This window comes from Ipomoea nil, unplaced genomic scaffold (assembly GCF_001879475.1).
Source record: "Ipomoea nil cultivar Tokyo-kokei standard unplaced genomic scaffold, Asagao_1.1 scaffold1993, whole genome shotgun sequence".
Classification (NCBI taxonomy): domain Eukaryota; kingdom Viridiplantae; phylum Streptophyta; class Magnoliopsida; order Solanales; family Convolvulaceae; genus Ipomoea; species Ipomoea nil.
Window position 1 is genome coordinate 2449431 of NW_017618421.1, and position 21398 is coordinate 2470828.

General features: G+C 36.6%; 1 protein-coding gene across 1 annotated transcript; it reads right to left on the reverse strand.

Annotated features, from left to right (window-relative positions):
- Positions 1-11628: 11628 nt before the first annotated feature.
- Positions 11629-13350, reverse strand: LOC109147358. Its single transcript, XM_019295018.1, has 2 exons — positions 12973-13350; positions 11629-12290 (listed from the first exon to the last, which is right to left on the reverse strand). The coding sequence occupies exons 1-2, from the start codon at positions 13281-13283 to the stop codon at positions 12035-12037; spliced, it is 567 nt and encodes a 188-aa protein (XP_019150563.1). The 5' UTR covers positions 13284-13350; the 3' UTR covers positions 11629-12034.
- Between the last annotated feature and the right edge of the window lie 8048 nt (positions 13351-21398).

Sequence of the window (21398 nt, forward strand, 5' to 3'; positions counted from 1 at the left end):
TATATATATATGTATATATGTATATATATATATATATATGTATATATATATATATATATGTATATATATATATATATATGTATATATATATATATATATGTATATATATATATATATATGTATATATATATATATATATATATATATATATATATATATATGTATATATATATATATATATATATATATATATATATATATGTGTGTGTGTGTGTGTATTGTCTTTCAACGCGTTGGAGTGGGTTACCAGCATCTCTCGCTGAACAGATATATTTGGCTTTCAGGCACAGAAGAATAAGTCACTGGAGCGCGCTAGATCTTGGAGCGTAGAAGTAGATAGTTTTCCTTTCGGCCTGCGTGCCATGTTATGCATTTACTTTATTAAGGATATTAGTTAGTTGGCCTATGCACCTGAGTTCTCTAGCTCAGGTGTGGCATAGCACCCCGTACTCTTTATGTTACGTTTTTGGGAATTAATGAGATTTCACCTTTATTTTATAAGTTTTAAATGTCCTGAAAATCTGGCGTGTTACAGTTGGTATCAGAGCCAAAGTTTGACCCTATTATAAGACTCTTAAGACCGGACCTTAAGACACTAGGCTTGAACTCTAGGTACTTAGGAACATAGGACTCAGGAATCTTAGACCGCACGGTGAGATTGTGAAACCTACATGATGTTATCACATCTGTGCTTGTTTTTATGGTTATTTTGAATCATCACAGTAATTAAGCTCTTTAATTTTGCTTATTTAATACATGTTTTCCTTGCTATTATCATTTAATTATGGTTCGCACTTGTTTTGAATATTTTACGGTGTTTGTTAGTGTTTTTGAACCATTTTAGGTCAAAGATATGACCAAGGGGAGTTCAAGGATGAGTTTGGAGCAATTTTGGATGAGTTCGGGGCCCAGTGGACTCGACGCGTCGAGCCAAGGGCTCGACACGTCGAAATTTTCCAGTAGCTAATTAATTCGCGCACAGGAAGTCTCGACGCGTCGAATATGCGTCTGTTTCTGGGATAAAAACAGACGCCTAAAGTGGCGCGGATAAAAAAACAGACGCTTAAAGTGGCGCAGCTGGTCAAAATTCAATACAAGCGCGAGATCTCTTTTCCTAATATCAACTGCGCGGATTTCAAGGCTCATATCTCCATATTAAAAGTTAGCAATTCAAGGAATCTTCCAAATTCTAAATATCATTAAAGACGACAATTTCTTTATTTAAATATAGGAATTAGAATTTGAGTCCAATTTGGTACAAGATTCCTATTTCATCTCAACTTTGTACCCACTATAAAATCCCTCCTTCCTCAACCCTAATGGGAGGACGGGGGACCGAGAGAATTCAGAGATTCTTGGAGACAAGAAGGAGAGAAATCAAGAGCCACAAGTTGTCTTGGAAAGCAAGAAGAAGACTAGGGAGATTTGGGAAAATCGTCTGGTTAATTCTTGTACTCTTTTGATGATTTGTAATTCTTTATTTATATTTGCTATGTATAATTTAGTCATGCTTGGCTAAATTCTTTAGAGATTCTTGGGTAAAAGTGTTTATGAACCTATGTGCCTGAGCTCTCAGTTTCTTTAATATATTATTATTTGGGTTTAATACTTGTGTTGCAATCGTGATAATATTGTTTGATGCTTGTAATTAATGGCCATAGTTACTAGCTTCATAGCCATGTTTGTGTCACCAATGGGAGTTGGGGCATAAATTAGGGCACACACGATTGCACCTAATGGTTGGTCCTTGGGAAAGGGGAACTTATTAGGGGAAGTTTATTCTAGATTGTTGCCAATCGGGAGATTGTAGTAATTAGGAATAATTGAATGCTGATCTTTGATCTTATTGGGTGTTTAAGCCATGGGAGTGGAAATTCACTAGGAATAGAGATTACGGGAGTAATTCGATTCCACTTTGCATTTCCACACAAATCTTAATTCCAAACTAAATATTGCAAACGATAATTGGCACTAGGTGATTAAATACTTGAATCCCATGAATCTCAACTTCTCTCTAATTGTTTTCAAAATCCTGAACCTCTGTTTTATTTTATTTATTTTATGTCAATCAATCATCTAAGTAATTGTTAGGATTAGCTCTAATGAATAAGTTAGTAACTAGTGCTTGATACAACCACTTCCCTGTGGATCGATAACTCGTACTCCGAGAATTATTTGTTTGCAAATATACTACGCATCACTACACATAACCTCCCCTAACTCTATCCCTCCCTTATCTGAAGAAAACTTTCCCCCCACTGATCACGTCGAGAGGAGGGCACCAAGCCCCGACTTAACGTTTTTATAAACATTGACCCCGGAGGACGACAGCATGGCACCCAACAGAAGACAATCAAGAACTCCAGAACCCGCCACGCACGACCCCCTAACCCAAACACTACAACAACTAACACAAGTCGCCCAGGCACTAAGCGACGTGGCTCTCCGCAACAACAGGCCCCCACCACCCCCATCGAACGCGAACGCAGACTTCGCCCGACAAGTCTCTAACCATCGACCACCCACGTTCTCAGGAGAAGAAGATCCCGTAATCCTGGAGGAATGGATCCGAACCCTCGACAAAATTCTCGGGTTAGTAGAATGCCCAGAAGAACGCCGCGTGGAGATAGCCTTGTTCTACTTCGGACACGAGGCCGACCTTTGGTGGATCCACGAGGGTCCCACTTACCAACAAGAACCGGGGTTCAACTGGGAACACCTCAAAACGCGACTACGAGAGCGATTCTATCCAACACACGTAAAAGCATCCATGTACGAAGAGTTTCTCCATCTGAAACAAGGGACAACTACCGTCATGGAATACCACAAACGATTCCTTGAACTAGCACGCTTCGCACCAGAACTAGTCCCCACCGAGGTAACCAAAATAGAGAGATTCGTATCGGGCCTCGACTTTGAAGCCCGAACATGAGGGTTAATGCTTATAGCATTAAAACGGCCCCGCAGCACCCCACCTCAGTACCGTGGTATGAGGGGAGTTGATCGCAACCAACCCTTTGAGAACCGCTGATGAACTCAACGTCGGACCACGATCCGACACACCGCTGACGCACCCAGTCGGTGGACCGCGATCCCCTTTACAAGGGGGGACATACGACCCTACACACCGTTGATGCGTACAGTCGGTGGACTGTAGCGGATCAAACCCGACACACCGCTGAGCTATGCTCAGTCGGTGGGCGAAGATCCTCGGAGACTTCGGCCCTACACACCGCTGTCCCATCACTCGGTGGATCGCAGCCAGCCGTAGCCCTACACACCGCCTGATTACTCAGGTCGGTGGACTACAGCCATCCTCGGCTTATTAGCCCTACAAACCGTCTGGCGCGTTCTGGTCGGTGGGTCATAGCACCGAGGCCCATAGTTGGACCGCAGCCCAAGAAGTGAATCAATTTGGCCTTAGCCACTTCTAAGCCTTAGCTCAGGAACAATCCATTGGCCTTCAGCCACTTCCGAACCTTTAGTCCGAGAACAATCCATTCGGTCTTCAACCGACTTCCGAACCTTAGTCCGAGAACAATCCATTCGGCCTTCCGCCGACTTCCGAACCTTAGTCCGGGAATCACCCAATTGGCCTATAACCAAAGTGGGGGATCATGCAACACTTAACACATAGGAGCACGTAGTAGCACATTGGGAGGGGAAAGACATATAAATAAACTTACGTGTGATCGTTCACATACTAAGAATAGTCCTAAGGGTTCATACAACTTTCACCTAGGTCAACGGGTTACCAATTCAACTAGCATGCAATTCCTAAGACTCATCTAACCTACGAACGGTACCCGAAACATCAAACGAGACTCAAGCACGACGAATGGGGTCTGTTGGGACACCATGGGGAGCGGGGAACATCAAACGGGGAAGCCAAAGACTCAGGGTGGGGTACGGACCAGTGGGTAGCCGGTGGGTGGGGGTCACCCGCCGACTGCCCGCCGGAGGGCACTATTCCGGGCAGCGGGTTGCCGGCAGGCAGGCGGCTGCCCGCTGCCGGGCAGTGTCTCTTGGGCAGCGGGTAGGTGGCAGGTTCCCCTACCCCCACCTACCCCCCACTGACTCTTTTCTCATATATTCGTCCCGGGAACCTTTATGGAACCTGAAACCATGCTTAGACACTTTTAAACGCAAATAATGACACCACGTAGGCAATTAATGGGTCAAAAACAAGAATCACGTAGGACTTATCCTATTACGACTCCTAAATATAAACAACACCCGAACATGCGAATTCCCACCCAAATATAAATCAAGAACATCACAATACAAATTCCCAGTCCAACCTAGGGCTCTAATCCCACCCAAATCATCAAGATCATATTTTATCTTTATCATCAAGAAATATCAAAATTCGTTAAGAATCATCATACCAAAATCAAGAACTTCTTTTCAACATCAAGATCATAAAGATTATCAAGAAAGCACATAAATCATCTTATCAATCATCAAGAACATAACACAATTATCATAGAAGAATTCATCAACACACAAGAATATAGAGGGAGGCCAAGGAAGGAGATTATAGCGAAGAAAATAGGTTTTGTTGAGACATGGGTTACCTCTTAGCCTTAATTAATTTCCTTGGCTATGAAGGGTCTTTCTTTAAGCATTCTTCTTTCTTGATTTCTCCTAAGGGGATTCTTGGAACTTCTTGTGTGGTGAGAGATTATTGTGGTGTAAGATATAGGTGCCTCCTATGTCCCTATTTATATACTTAAGAGTCTTAATTAGGGTCTAAGTGGTGTGGGTTTGTTAATTCTATTTCCTATGGGACTAGGGCATTGGTTTTAGGGATAAGGGCCCATGAACCATGGTGGACCCCTTTTTAGCTAATTAATGGATTTTAATTCCCTTTTTAGGGTGGGTGATAAATTAATTAATTTTAATTTAGGGCCGTAACACGGGGTGTTACATTACTGAATGACTATTGTGAAGAACTAAGAAGAAGCAACCCTGGAAGCACTGTCAAAATGAAGTTAGACACTGAATGTAGTGTGAATGGAAGGCCTAGGTTTGTAAGGCTTTACATTTTCGTTGAAGCTTGCAAGGAAGGGTTTGTTAGGGGGTGTAGACCCATTATTGGGGTTGATGGCTGCTTCCTAAAGGGTGCTCAAAAAGGAGGGCAACTACTGAGTGATATAGGTTTAGATGGTGATAATAACCTTTTTCCAGTAGCATTTGCTATTGTGGAGGGTGAGTTGAAGGAGACATGGTCATCATTTTTGGGTCTATTGGACAGTGACTTAAACATCTCAAATAATCCTGGTGCTTGGACAATCATTTCTGATAAACAGATGGGCTTAATACCTGCTGTGGAGGAACTATTTCCAGGGCATGAACATAGGTTTTGTGCTAGGCATCTACATGCCAATTTTATGAAGGATGGGTTTACAGGTCATTCCCTGAAAATGCACTTCTGGGCAGTGTGTAAGGCTACTACTGAGGCAGATTTTCATGCAAAGATGGAGGAGAGAATCCTAAGGCTTTTGAATGGTTAAGTGCAAGGGATCCAAAACACTACTCTAGGGTTTTTTTCAGCACATTCCCAAAGTCAGATTTGCTACTTAATAATCTGTGTGAATCTTGGAATAGTTGCATTCTAAATTTCAAGGATAAGCCAATACAAATAATGGTTGATAAGATAAGGTTATATTTGATGATTAGGATGCAAAAGAATAGGGATGAAATGAGTTGTTATCCCTTCAAGGTCTGTCCAAAAATTCAGAAAAACCTATAAGAAGGAAAAGACAGATGTTGTAGATTCAATGCATATAAATCTATTGGTGATATTTATCAAGTTGATGATGACAACTTCAAGCCTTTCAAGATTGATCTAAGTGCTAGACAATGTAGTTGCAGGAGATGGGACCTCACTGGCATACCTTGTACACATGCCATTGCAACTATAAGGAAAAAGGGTGATATTCCAGAAGATTATGTCCATCAATGTTATACAGTGGAGCAGTACATAAGAGCATATGGCCTTGCAATATTGCCTATCCGAGCCCAGAATTATGGCACAAAACTAGTGAACCACCTCCAATCCCACCAAAGTATAAGCCACAACCTGGGAGGCCAAAGAATAAGAGAAAGATAGATCCAATTGTGGAAAAGCCAGATCAAACAAAATCTACTAAACAAGGTGAAGTTAAAAAGTGTAGGTTGTGTGGAATGAGATGTCATAATAGGACTACTTGCAAGACAAAAGGCAAACAGGTATGACCTTAACTGTAAGTGGAGGTCTGGTTTTGTTAACTGGTTTGTGTGGTATGATGGTTTTGTTAACTGGTTTTATTGCTTGAAGGTACAAGAACCAGTGGTAGGTGAAGTCAATGAAGAGCTGCAGGAACCTAAACATCATTTCCATCAAGAGCAATGCCATGATGTAGTGGTTGAGACACAAGTCCCAGACATTGTGCTAAATGAAATGGTAAGTAAACTTTGACACTTGGCAGTGCATATAATTTGTTGTTTATAATTTTTGTGCCCATATTTTCAGGAAGCAATGACAGTTGGTATCAGAGCCTAAGTTTGACCCTAGGATAAGACTCTTAAGACCAGACTTTAGGACATTAGGCTTGAACTCTAGGAATTTAGGAACATTGGATTTAGGAATCTTAGGACGCGCGGTGAGATTGTGAGCCTACCTATCATCACATAACCTCCCCTCACTTTATCCCTCATTAATTTAAAGAATTTCCCCCTTTGCTTATCACATCAAGGTAAGGGTACAACAGACTAACTCTTCATTCCACATACTTACCCTAGAAATTTGTGATGTCCTTGCATGATTTTACCTGCTTTGTTGCTTATCACTCTTCGATTATCATACATGTTTATTTGCTTAAGCATATGTTCCTAATTAATTTTAGACCAAGTTAGGAACTGCATATTATCGCTTAACTATTTGATCAAACATGCGTTATTTGGATATCTGTTAATTGATACTGTATTTTGGAACTTGCAATTAGTAATTTTATTCGGCTTATAAGAGCTCACTTGTCCTAATCATAATTGACCAATATAGTTAACCCACTAATTGCCCGATAAGTACTTACAGGAGTTGCATGAAGGGAAATTTTGGGGAACAAAGCTTTAATTAAGAAGAGGAAGAATGGGGGGTGGGATCCTTATGATATCTAGTTGAAGTCTCCCATATTCCTTATTAGTATCATAATAACATGATCCCTTGAGTTTTTCCATGTATTCAAACCCCTTTCGTTGTTCACATAAATATGGAATTCCTTGAACTAAAAATTGTGCATTTTCAGGGCTTTTCCAAAAGTGATTCCTCCTTCACAGTCACGTTCCAGTGGGGCCTTGGCAGGAGGTCGACCACCCACCAAGTGCCCACTGCCACATTCCAGTGGGGACTTGACAGGCGGTCGACCGCCCACCTCGTGCCCACTGGTCCGGTATGTTTTCTTGATTTCTTGTTTTTATTGATCCATTGTGCCTTTGTGTGTCTCCCTTGATACTTCTTATGTGTTTAACATGTAAATAACAATCTAGTTCTTGGACATGAAAGTCGAATTATCTTCCTAATTGATTTGTTTATAAGTTACATATAAATTATAGGGACTAATCCTATTTCTGGAAATCTAAATCCTCGGATACATTGCGTAATAAGTTTTGACCCGAAAGTCAATCTGAGTAAGACCGGTAGAAATCCGAGGAACATAAACCAAGTGGCCATCTAGGAATTATCCTTGGAAAAATATATTGCGTCCCTAAACTATCTTAAAACTATCCCTCTAGACTTTGGTCCATGATGCATAATAGACAACAAGCTTCCATCACCTTATTTAGAACCCTTTACCACTAAGTTAAGGACCCCCTAAACAAACATTTATACATAAATAGGTATATCACTACTATTCATATAAATTGTTACATTATATACAATAAATCCCTAGCCCCCAAACTAGACACATGTACCTTAGCTACGATAATCTTATGCAAACCCATAAGCTTGCCCTTAGCATATCCTAACCCTGAAATATCATTCCGTACAAATTACATCACTCTTATATATATATACACATATATATATATATATATGCACATATCCTAGGATAGTCCTAATTCTACTTTTCCCCCTCGCATGACCCCCCTGTTACCACTCTACCTTCCCTAAATGACTAAAAACTTTAGCCTCAACATGAGGGTTAGTGCATATAGCACTAACACGGCCCCGCAGAACCCTACCTCATACCGCAGCATGAAGGGGTTGATCGCAACCAACCATACAGACCGCCAACAGTTTGACGGCGGATCACAGCCCTACACACCGCTAACGTGCTCAGTCGGTGGACTGTGATCCTCTTACGGGGACTACGACCCTACACACCGCTGACGAGCACAGTCGGTGGATCGTAGCAAACCAAGCCCAACACACCGCTGAGAACCTTAGTCGGTGGGCGAAAAGCCCTACACACCGCTGAGGATCTTAGTCGGTGGGCGATGATCCTCGGAGACTACGACCCTACACACCGCTGGCCCTCAGTCGGTGGATCGCAGCTGACCATAGCCCTACACACCGCCGATCACTCGGTCAGTGGGCTATAGCGTTCCTCAGGCTGGTGGCCCTACACACCGCTGGCGCGTCCAGTCAGTGGACCATCTGCACACGTAAGCTTATTTATGTGTTCCCCTTTCCCAATGTGCTATTATGTGCTACAATGTGTTATGTGATGCATGATTTGGTTGAGATTGGATTGGTTGTGCCTGAGCTGTGGTCCAGAAGTTGGCTGAAGGCCAAATTGATCGGCGGTGTGTAGGGCTATGGTCGGCTGCGATCCACCGACTAAGGGCCAGCGGTGTGTAGGGTCGTAGTCTCCGAGGATTATTGCCCACCGACTAAGATCCGCAGCGGTGTGTAGGGCTTTTCGCGCACCGACTAAGGTTCTCAGCAGTGTGTCGGGCTTGGTTCGCTACGATCCACCGATTATGCTTGTCAGCGGTGTGTAGGGTCGTAGTCCCCGTAAAAGGATCATAGTCCACCAACTGAGCGCGTCAGCGGTGTGTAGGGATGTGATCCGCCATCAAACTGTTGGCGGTCTATATGGTTGGTTGCGATCAACCCCTTCATGCTGCGGTATGAGGTAGGGTGCTGCGGGGCCGTGTTAGTGCTATATGCACTAACCCTCATGTTCGGGGCATGATTTTCGCTAAGTTTGAACCTAGGATAAGACTCTTAAGACCAGACTTTAGGACATTAGGCTTGAACTCTAGGTATTTAGGAACATAGGATTCAGGAATCTTAGGATGCGCGGTGAGATTGTGAGCCCACCTATCATCACATAACCTCCCCTAACTTTATCCCTCATTAATTTAAAAGAATTTCCCCCTTCGCTTATCACATCAAGGTAAGGGTACAACACACTAACTCTTCATTCCACATACTTGCCCTAGAAATTTGTGATGACCTTGCATGCTTTTACCTGCTTTGTTGCTTATCACTCTTTGATTATCATACTTGTTTATTTGCTTAAGCATATGTTCCTAATTGATTTTAAACCAAGTTAGGAACCGCATATTATTGCTTAACTATTTGATCAAACATTCGTTATTTGGATATCTGTTACTTGATAAAGTATTTTGGAACTTGCAATTAGTAATGTTATTCGTCTTATAAGAGCTTACTTGTCCTAATCATAATTGACCAATATAACTAACTCACTAATAGCCCGATAAGTACTTACATGAGTTTGCATGAAATTTTGGGGAACCTAGCTTTAATTAGGAAGGTAAATAATGTGGTGTGTGATCCTTATGATATCTAGTTGAAGTCTCCCGTGTTCCTTGTTAGTGTCATAATAATGTGATCCCTTGATAATTCTTATGTGTTTAACATGTAAATAACAATCTAATGCTTGAACATGAAAGTCGAATTATCTTCCTAATTGATTTGTTTATAAGTTACACTGAAATTATAGGGACTAATTCTATTTCTAGAAATCTAAAACCTCAAATACATTGCATGTTAAGTTTTGACCCGAAAGTCAATCTGAGTGAGACCGCTGTAAATCAAGTGGTCATCTAGAAATTATCCTTGGAAAAATATATTGCGTCCCTAAACTATCTTAAAACGATCCCTCTAGATTTTGGTCCATGTTGCATGATAGACCACAAGCTTCCCATACCTTGTTTAGAACTCTTTACCACTAAGATAAGGACCCCCCCTAAAACAAACGTTTATACATAAATAAGTATATCGCTACTATTCTAAATATATTCCCCTAAAAATCCTATATATATCTAGAGTATGTAGTAAACTCCAATTACATTCATATGCCACCCTTAAACCAAATTATTATTATTATTATTATTATTATTATTATTATTATTATTATTATTATTATTATTATTATTATTATTATTATTATTATTATTATTATCATCATTATTATCATTATTATCATTATTACTATTATTACTATACCCTAATCGCCTGATCCTAAAAATGGTTGCGTCATATACGGTACGTCCCTATATGCTTTTATATATATATATATATATATATATATATATATATATATATATATATATAAACCTGTGAGCCTATAGAACATCCTCCCTTATTCATACGTATTCATATAAATTGTTACAGCCATAATATATACAATAATATCCACAGCCCCGAACCATACACATGTACCCTAGTTACGATAATCCTATATACATCCATGAGGTTGCCCTTAGCATATCCTAACCTTGAAATATCATTCCGTACAAATTACATCACTCTTATATGTATACACACACATAACCTGAGATAGCCCTAATTCTACTTTAGCCTCATCATCAGATCATCAATTAATTTTGGAATTAGCAATCAAGGGTCTTCAACTCTAAGTCGTTTAGGTATTCTGGGCTTCTAGAGGTAAAAATTATGCCTACCTAAAAATCTAATTACCACCGAGGTAAAACTAATTTTCCTAAATTCTGTCTAAGATTTCCGAAGATAAAACCTTTAGTACTTGTGAATATAGGTGGAAATTTATATTTTTCATATGTATTGCATATCAAATCACATAGCTCGCATGTTTATGTCAAAACACACGCTTACACACATCCATATACAAAGCAGGCTAGGCATCACACTATGCATATATACAATTATCATTAACTACAAGCAGTCTGCATATAAGTGCCAATACTTGTGTAGTCTGCATATAAGTGCCAATACTTGTTATGTGATCACCCACTGTTATCCATGGTATGCAAAATAAAGACCACTTATTCAATGTTGGGAAACTATTTTGTAGGAGTATTTGGTAAGCTTAAATGTAATTGTGATTTTGGTGTTGTAAGTAATGCCATGTAGTAAGTTTGTAAACTAGTTTATAAGATGTTGACCATGTAGTAATACTACTTTTGTAGTGAATTGGTTATGTTAATGCCAATATTGGAGCATTTTATGGAGAAGTTTATGTGAATTGGTTATGTGAACTATCTTGGAGCAGGTTTTGTGTAAGTTGTCTTGATTATATACACACACCATCCACTATCAAAATGAAGCTAAACCATCCACTGTCAAAATGAAGCTAACCATCCACTTATCATTAACCATCACAAGCCAATTCATTACACCATCCACTGTCAAAATGAAGATAACCATCCACTTATCATTAACCATCACAAGCCAATTCATTACACCATCCACTGGAAAACAACCTGATTACAGTACTACAAGCTGCAATAACCCTACATTTGCTACATCAGATTTCATCCATGTATTCATAACAAACAGTGCAAATACAAAACCAATAATTCCAAATCCATTAAAAAAAAAAATTAAAATTGGACTCCAAAATCTTCTTATTAAATTTATGATCTTTTTTCTCAATTGTCAAGTGCAGCTTGTCAATTTCCTTCTCATATTTGTCTGCCCTCTTCAACAATCCTCTAATGACATTTGCTACACGATCGGAGACATCATAGTCTATCCATTCAAAATACCTGCAAGTCTCAGGCAGCCAGGAACGTAACCTTTATTATTTCTTCTTTCCAATTAAACTTCGAAGTATGTAGTAAGTGCAGCCTGTGTAGCCTTCTGCTTTTCTTCGAGAGCCTTGGATTTATCAACAGCCAAACAAACTCTGATGCAGTGATTGAGATCGCGATTCATTTTCATAAGAGAAGAATAATCATATTTTAAATCAAAAAATACACTGCTACAATCTTCAAGACTGGTTAATGCCGATGAGAGTTTTAAGTTCAAGCTATCGTAGTCTCCGTTACGGGCCAACTCCAAACTCTCCTTCAATCTGATACATACCATACCATAGATTATTACTCGATCAACATAATATAATATATAACAAAAACATATGGTATCAATTAAATGAATTTGGATTAACCCCAGTCAAGATTACTAAGGAAACAAACTTTTCATCACAAGGTCAAGAGTTCGAATTCTTACCCCCCTTAGGTTGAGCCAATCAGCTATAGGTAAACTAAGCTAGTTTACTTCTTTGTGATTCTTCACCACTTAGGATGGGTTTACCTAGGCCCGAAAGGGTCATGGGGTTTTCCTCATTGCTGAAATGACTAAAGATACAAACTTGTAACCAGATCCATTAGTGATTAAGGTAAGGATACAAACTTGTAACCAGATCCTTTACCGATTAAGGTAAGAAAACAAACTTATAATCACAAGGTCAAGAGTCGAATTCTAATCACTTTAGTTTGAGCCAATCAGCTATGTGATCCTTTACCACCTAGGATGGGTTTACCTACCCCAAAAGGGTAGTGGATTTTCCTCATTACCGAGATGACTAAAAATACAAACTTGCAACCAGATCCTTTACCGATTAGGATCAAAAGGAAAGATTTATCAAATACACACTCTCAGGTAGTAGTTGCGGTTTCCCTCATGACCCAAAAGAATTAAACCAATTCAAATTCAAGTGTGTGCATATACATATATATATATATATATATATATACCTTTCTCGGGTGTTAAGGTAGGAGTGATGGCAGAGGCTATCAATGGTCTTTCCCAGAGTGGCCGACTTACTTCTATGGATCATAGCCCTGTAATCACTACTGGAGATTGAAGTTATGTGTTTCATAGCCTCTGATATGGCCATGCACATTGCCTGGTTCCAGTCCGCGGCTCCCTGCACCACTTTCTCGCAGAACTTTTTGTCATCTGCCGTAACGCAGTAGCTGCTACTGTTGTCTGCATTCGCATGGCTCGTGAAGGTTAGATACACGCCTAACCATGCCATAATAATGCATCTCTTCACCCCCACCATTTTCAGCCTTAATTATTAGCTTCTCAAAACCTGTTATTTTAATTTTGTTTTATTTGTTCTTGATTTTCAAGAATTCTGATCTGAAGTGAAATATATATATGTGCGTGGCTGGCTGGGTACTGTTATACAGAACAGAAATTTTAGGATGCTCTCACCATGCTGTGTAGTTTGCCATTATTTTCTCATCTTTTCAGGCTTTGAAATTTTCAAAATGAACTGATAGTTAACCACAAAACGTACTTAATTAGTTTATGGTTAATATATATAAATATATAATATATAAATATATATAATATGATTATTAATACATGATGAATTATTGGAAATAATGGACATATCTACATCTCAAACTTATAAAGTTATTAATTTAACTAGTTACTGTAAAATTATAAGAACTTGATTTTTACGGCCATTATCTTTTTTTTTTTTTTTTTTTTTTTTTGTACTTTTTATTATATAAAGTTTCTCGATCAGGTTGTGATCCGTAGTTACCTGATGATTCCAATCTCAAAGTGGTAACCACCCCGCTGCCTGCATTGGCTAATCTTAGTGTGGCTGACTTACTAAACCCCATTTCTCATGATTGGAACATGGAGCTTATTGAGGATATGATACGTCCTTAATTGTAATTATGTGATTTAATTAGGAAGAGTTAATTATGCTTTTAGAATTAGTAGGATAATTATGATGGTACAACTTAATTAGTGGGAGAATTAATATTGTGTCTAAATTAGCATAGGAAAATTATGTACCATTATCTTGTATAGTTAGTATATTTTTGGTAGGTTAATTATATTATTATAGGTATTAGTAAATTAGTATAAATAGGTTATTGTATATGAAGATGAGAGGTAGAGAAGTATATTATTATTCAAGTCTTTTAATTATTCTTCACGGAGCTCTCAACGTTCGAAGTGTGAAACTGGAGTTTACCGTGACCGAATACGATTAGGAGCCAGAAGTCTGCTCGAAAGACTTCTTCCATTGCGTACCAAATTTCAGTACGTAACATTGCTGCTCTCATTGAGTCCATCGGTGAGAGTATTCCCTATCTTTTTATTTTTATTTTTATTTTTATTTTTTTTTTGAAAACAAATAGTAAAAAAAATTGACCAAAAGAAAAAAAAAAACAAAAAAGAAAGGAGAAAACGAAGTCAAAAAAAAAAAGGAGAGAATTTGAAAAAGAAAAAAAAAAAAAAAAAGAAAACAAGCGACATAAAGGAAAAAAAAAAATTAAAAAGAGAGTTTTTTTTTTAATTATTATGGAAAATATTACTTACCGGTGCTTATTGGTTTCTGTACACCAAGTATGATATCGATGATTTTGTATTATATGAGATCTTTTAATTTCTATAAAAGGACCCGTGCAATATATTCATATTTTAAAGGATGATGGTCACACATTCCAAGCTTTGGTATGGTTTGATTCCATTATGGATTCAATCATAGCTAAACAAATATTTCATGGCCAAAACATTTATGATGAGTATTGCACTATGAATAAGAATTTCTTGATGCAGAATTAATAATGGCTACATGCGGAGAAATAGATCATCAAACTTCCACTCTTCTAGTGGAAATTGATGCAGAAGTGATAATTGAAAAAGGAATTGGTGATAATGTGGTTGACATGAGTTCTTGTGCAATTGTTGATGAGGCCTATACTAATCAAGCCATTCAAGAAAAAATTCAAAATTTTACGGAGGAGGAGGTAGATCCTGCACCAAATAGTATGGGGGAACACAACACGGTTCGCATGGATTCACCCCAAATTGAACCACCAATCAACGATAAAGTATGTTGGAAATTTATATAGTAATGGAGATTAATGGTTCAGATGAACTACCATGAAAGCTTAAATAATATATGGAGCTGTGGAGTTGTAAATATTATTTTAGTTTGGTAGAAAGTTAATTAAAATACTGGGAGAAATTTACATAGCAATATGCTTGTGATATATAGCTATGTGCTTGTGATATATAGCTATATGCTTGAGATATATAGCTAATATGCTTGAGAGTATATAGCTAATATGCTTGAGAGTATATAGTTATATGCTTGTGATATATAGTTAATATGCTTGAGAGTTATAGCTAATATGCTTGAGAGTATTAATGCATGTTTCGATATTTTCATGCGTAAGATTTTGAGGCATTTTGAAGCTATATGCTTCAAAACTACACTTAACATGCTTGAAATATGCTCTTCTACATTTTGAAGCTATATGCTTCAAAGTTACACTTAACATGCTTGGTATACAGGGTTTCTGGACTCTGGTTGTACATTCCATATGTGCCCTCACAAAGACTAGTTCATCTCTCTGGAACCGGTTGATGGTGAAGTTGTCTTGCTGGGTAATGATACCCAATGCAAGGTTAGTGGAATTGGAAGTGTTCAGATTAAAACTCATGATAACGTTATCAGGACTCTTACCAATGTTCGGTATATTCCTGATTTGAAACGCAATCTGATATCCTTGGGCACCTTGGAATCTCTGGGGTGCAAGTACATAGCTGAAGGTGGAGTTCTGAAGGTCATAAAAGGCTCTCTTGTTCTCATGAAAGCTTCTCGTTCTGGAAGCTTATAGATGTTGAATGGCAATACTGTGACAGGTTCAGTAGCGGTATCCTCATCGATGTCTGATGCAGATCTCACTCAATTATGGCATATGCGTCTGGGGCATATGAGTGAGAAAGGCATGCATAACCCGAGCAAGAAAGACCTACTTGGTGGTTCAGGTACGGGTAAATTAAAGTTTTGTGAGCATTGTGTTTTTGGGAAACAAAAGAGGATTTGAGTTTAGTCGACTGTTCCAGTTGTTAATTCCACAATGGATTTGATCGAAGGTGGAGATTGTTAAGAAATAATAAATTTGTGGCTCAAATTCATTGAAGACTTTATCATACCAACTATCCACATACGTCATCACCGGTTGTGGGTCTTCACGCCATGCAACAACCGCACTTCACTGCATATTCTCCAATTATGCGCATTTCTCTCATAACTCATAATGTATAAATAGAGTAGGCTTTGGCTTTGTAATGTACACCTCTTATTCTTACATCAATTCAAAGTTTTGAATTCAATCTTATCCATTTTTCTTTCTTTCACGTAGAAATATATATATATATATATATATATATATATATATATATATATATATATATATATATATATATGTATATATATATATATATATATATATATATATATATATTTATATTTTCCCATCCTTATTAATATATTTTGTCATTTTATATATTTTCTCATTATTTAACTTCTATAATTCTCAATTTTCGATTCTTCGCTTCCGCATTATTCTGCTATATTCCGAACAATATATATATATATATATATATATATATATATATATATATATATATATATATATATATATATATATATATATATATATATGTATGTATGTATATAATTTTGTTTACAGTTACTGGCTCAATATATATTAATTTTTCCAGTGATAGATATATCAATCGGGATATATCTTATCTTATGGAAGTTGAGTTTTAAATTACAGCAACTTCCATGTAACTTCTCCAAACAGATATATTTTTCATCTATAAATATTTTGGAGAAACTTCTGAAAGGGACATGCAATTTACAGGCAATCAATTTGCAGGAAATCAAGATACTTCACAATCCTACAGTTCTACAGGAAATTCTAAAACAAAGCAACTTGAGAATTTCATTCATCTTCTTGTATCCCATAAGATTAAATCTTGAACCTTGTTGCTTTTATAAAGGGAGATTTAAAGCTTATAGGAAAGTGATTACACGCCTCAAGATATCAAATGATCCAGTTTTTGTTCCATGTTGTATTCTATATTTTGTTGTATCTCAAATGTATTACAGAATACAACCACTTTTTCCAACAATCTATAAACTTTAAAGTTATAAACCTGTGATCATTGGTCTTGCCTTGAAAGTTTTGAAGGCAAGATGTCCGGCGTGAAAGAACAGTTTCCCATTACGGTAATTTTTTTCGGAATGAGATTTCGAATATGGTGATGGGAGGATGACATAAATCACTTTTGGGTTTGTCTTTGTTTATGTACAAGAAGATTTCTGTGTAGATGTTTGCATGGTGTTCATGGCAGGTTGTGTACATGTTGTACATGTGGATTAAATTCATTTTATGCAGTTTTTGTTTTCTTCTTCACTATAAGTTATGGGGCATCAAGTGATGCCAAGATGATTAGTGAGATGTGTAAAATGATTTTATTTAAATAAATCATTTTGTTAGCCATGATTAATTGGCATGAGAAGATGTGTACTTCACTAGAGTGGGTGTGTGGTTTCAGCATATCAAAGGCCGGAAGTGATGACCATTAAAGCAGATACAAGTTACAGGATGAGATCGATACAATACTTTTTATTTGTCTCGGCCTCGGCATGAATGTAAGTTTTATTTTGTTTACCGGTTAAGTTCTGGCTTAGGTCTAGAAGATATGCATGAGATTTTTTTGAATTTTGCATAGCCTGTTAAATACAAGGATATGTTTATGCATGTATATAAATATTTTTATTGAGACTCTGTCTCGATTGCATGCATAGTATACAAGGTACATGTATAATATGTTGGATCTTGAGGTGCTGTAAATCTGCCAAATTTGAATTAATTTAGTGTTATCAATTTTTTGTTTTCTTATGCATTGTTACAACGTTTAATGATTGTATGTTGAAATTAATTTCAATGTCATGCATGAAATTATTGATAACTTTAGCACACAGATAATTTTATCCTTGTGAAAGTGTGAAATATTATGTTATATATATTTCTGATTAAGACAGAAAGCCTTTGAAATATTTGTTATATTTCTGATAAAGGCAGAAAGCCCAGGAAATATTCTGTTATATTTGTTATAAAGACATACAGAAACTTTTATGCATGAAGTATGCATAATGAAATTCATAAAAATTTATGAATGTATTTAACACACAGTTTCTCATATTGAGAATGTGTTAAAATTCTGAAAGCTAAAAAGTTTACTAGTTTATCTAGTATGGAAATTGACAGTGAAAAGAAAGTTCAAATTTAAATCATGGATTATGATTTAAGGTGGTATGCTTCTTCAGTTTAGAAGTAACATGAAAAGTAAAAGCTTAAAATAAAAAAAAATGATTTCTTCTCCTAAGTGAATGGATATTTCTAAATGGAGGAGGTTTATCAGTATATGATTATTCTCCAAAGTGGATGATATTCCAAGTGGAGGGGGTTTAATTTTTTATTTTAAGGAATCAATTGTTAATTATCTCTACATGGTGATTGAAAATTCTTGGTTATAGAATGTACATGAAAATAAAAAAATTTATTGACTAAGAACCTGTAAAGTGAGTTCCAGTATATGATCAATCAAATATTTTTATTTTCACAAGATCATTGATATATGCCAGTTGGATATCTAATCAGGAAGATTATTCCTCAAATTAGTGGATGGGTTTATCTGCTTAGATCGGAGGAGGTGTTTTTCCTGGGGTTTTTAAAAGTAAAATTGCATTTCAGATTCAACCTTGGCATCTGAATTTATTGCATTGGCAAATGCAAAGAAGTTAATTTGCTGAGGAATTTGATTATTTAGAATTCGATTTGGCCAAAACCGATGTCACCAGTTTAGTACATTGTGACAGTGCTACTACACTGGCCATATCATATAAACAAGTGTTTATAATGGCAAGTGAAGGCACATGGGCTTGAGATTTAGCTATGTGGGAAATCATAGGTAATAGTGTTGTAGCACTGGACTTGGTACAGTCCCGGTTTTAACAGATCCGTTTGCAAGAGTCCTTGCAAGGGACATGGTACATCGGAAGGGATATGGAAAGCCTAATTATTTAATTGCAGGTGAAGGAAAGCTCAACTCACGTCTAAGTTATTACGTTAGATCTTGAGTTCAATGTAGATGAGTACTTCATTTTGTGATTGCAAGCATCAAAAGTTTAAATTAAAATTTGTATCCCAAGAAAAGGTGATGCTTGGTTCTGCATTGTTGCACGGATGAGTTTTTACTCTTAACTGATCTTTTGAAAAAATGCAAGTTGCAGTGCATGATATAAAGGATTAGCCTCTGTGAGCATGAAGTGTGGCCGCTTCAAACAAGTTTGGGCGTTACTTGGTATGTGCTCATTAATGGATACGGACACATGGCCATAATAGTGTCAAGTTACAGTGAGTTGTAATGACTGTAAAACTTTTGTGTGTTATATCTACGTTTCTTCAAGGAGAATGCGTGATTCAAGGTTCATCCATCACTACAATCCGAATTAATGTAACGCATATAATACTATGTGAAAGTTCAATCTCTAAGACACTTTCATTTATGCATAAGTTTTGGATTTATCTTAGTACTATGTGAAAGTTCAATCTCTAAGACACTTTCATTTATGCTCTTCAATATTTTGAAGCTATATGCTTCAAAGATACACTTAACATGCTTGGTATATGTAGTTGTATGCTTAAGATTAATGAACTACATATATGTATATTATTTATATTTATCCTTTTCATGTTTCCATGCGAAAAGAATATATAAATATATATATATATATATATATATATATATATATATATATATGTATATAATTTTGGTTACAGTTACTGGCTCAATATATATTAATTTCTCCAGTGATAGATATATCAATCATGATATATCTTATCTTATAGAAGTTGAGTTTTAAATTACAGCAACTTCCATGTAACTTCTCCAAACAGATATATTTTTCATCTATAAATATTTTGGAGAAACATCTAAAAGGGACATGCAATTTACAGGCAATCAATTTGCAGGAAATCAAGATACTTCACAGTCCTACAGTTCTACAGGAAATTCTAAAACAAAGCAACTTGAGAATTTCATTCATCTTCTTGTATCCCATAAGATTAAATCTTGAACCTTGTTGCTTTTATAAAGGGAGATTTAAAGCTTATAGGAAAGTGATTACACGCCTCAAGATATCAAATGATCCAGTTTTTGTTCCCTGTTGTATTCTATATTTTGTTGTATCTCAAATGTATTACAGAATACAAGCACTTTTTCCAACAATCTATAAACTTTAAAGTTATAAACCTGTGATCATTGGTCTTGCCTTGAAAGTTTTGAAGGCAAGATGTCCGGCGTGAAAGAACAGTTTCCCATTACGGTAATTTTTTTCGGAATGAGATTTCGAATATGGTGATGGGAGGATGACATAAATCACTTTTGGGTTTGTCTTTGTTTATGTACAAGAAGATTTCTGTGTAGATGTTTGCATGGTGTTCATGGCAGGCTGTGTACATGTTGTACATGTGGATTAAATTCATGTTATGCAGTTTTTGTTTTCATCTTCACTATAAGTCATGGGGCATCAAGTGATGCCAAGATGATTAATGAGATGTGTAAAATGATTTTATTTAAATAAATCATTTTGTTAGCCATACAAGGATATGTTTATGCATGTATATAAATATTTTTATTGAGACTCTGTCTCGATTGCATGCATAGTATACAAGGTACATGTATATTAAGGTGCTGTAAATCTGCCAAATTTGAATTAATTTGTTGTTATCAATTTTTTGTTCTCTTATGCATGGTTACAATGTTTAATGCTTGTAAGTTGAAATTAATTTGAATGTCATGCATGAAATTATTGATAACTTTAGCACACAGATAATTTTATCCTTGTGAAAGTGTGAAATATTATGTTATATATATTTCTGATTAAGGCAAGAAGCCTTTGAAATATTTGAGTACGTAAATTTCAGTACCGTTGCGTACTAAATTTCAGTACGTAACAGGATATTGGCTAGAGATATTGATGTTATTCTTAGAACCCTATCATCAACTCTAAGGGTCCGTTTGGAAAGCTGGAAAATGACTCATTTTTCGGAAAACATTTTCCTTTCCGGTGTTTGGCTGCATAACAGAAAACTGTCTTTGTGTGTTTGGTTCATTTTCTGGAAAATGAATTGGAAAATGAGAAAAATTGTATATTTTACCATTTTGATTGTTATAATGCCAATACCAAGAGAAATTTAGCTTGTCCAATAATCTTCATCTATTAAAAACTCAAACAATAAAAAATTTTTAAAAAAATTAAAAAAAAAAAAGTTTGGTTTCCTTG

Bases quoted from the DNA above. Each gene is read 5' to 3' on its own strand.
- LOC109147358 (XM_019295018.1), bottom strand. From the start codon at position 13,283: ATGGTGGGGGTGAAGAGATGCATTATTATGGCATGGTTAGGCGTGTAT. The intron at 12,291-12,972 runs GTATATATATAT...GGTATGTATCAG, and splicing joins TACCTTAACACCCGAGAAAG to ATTGAAGGAGAGTTTGGAGT.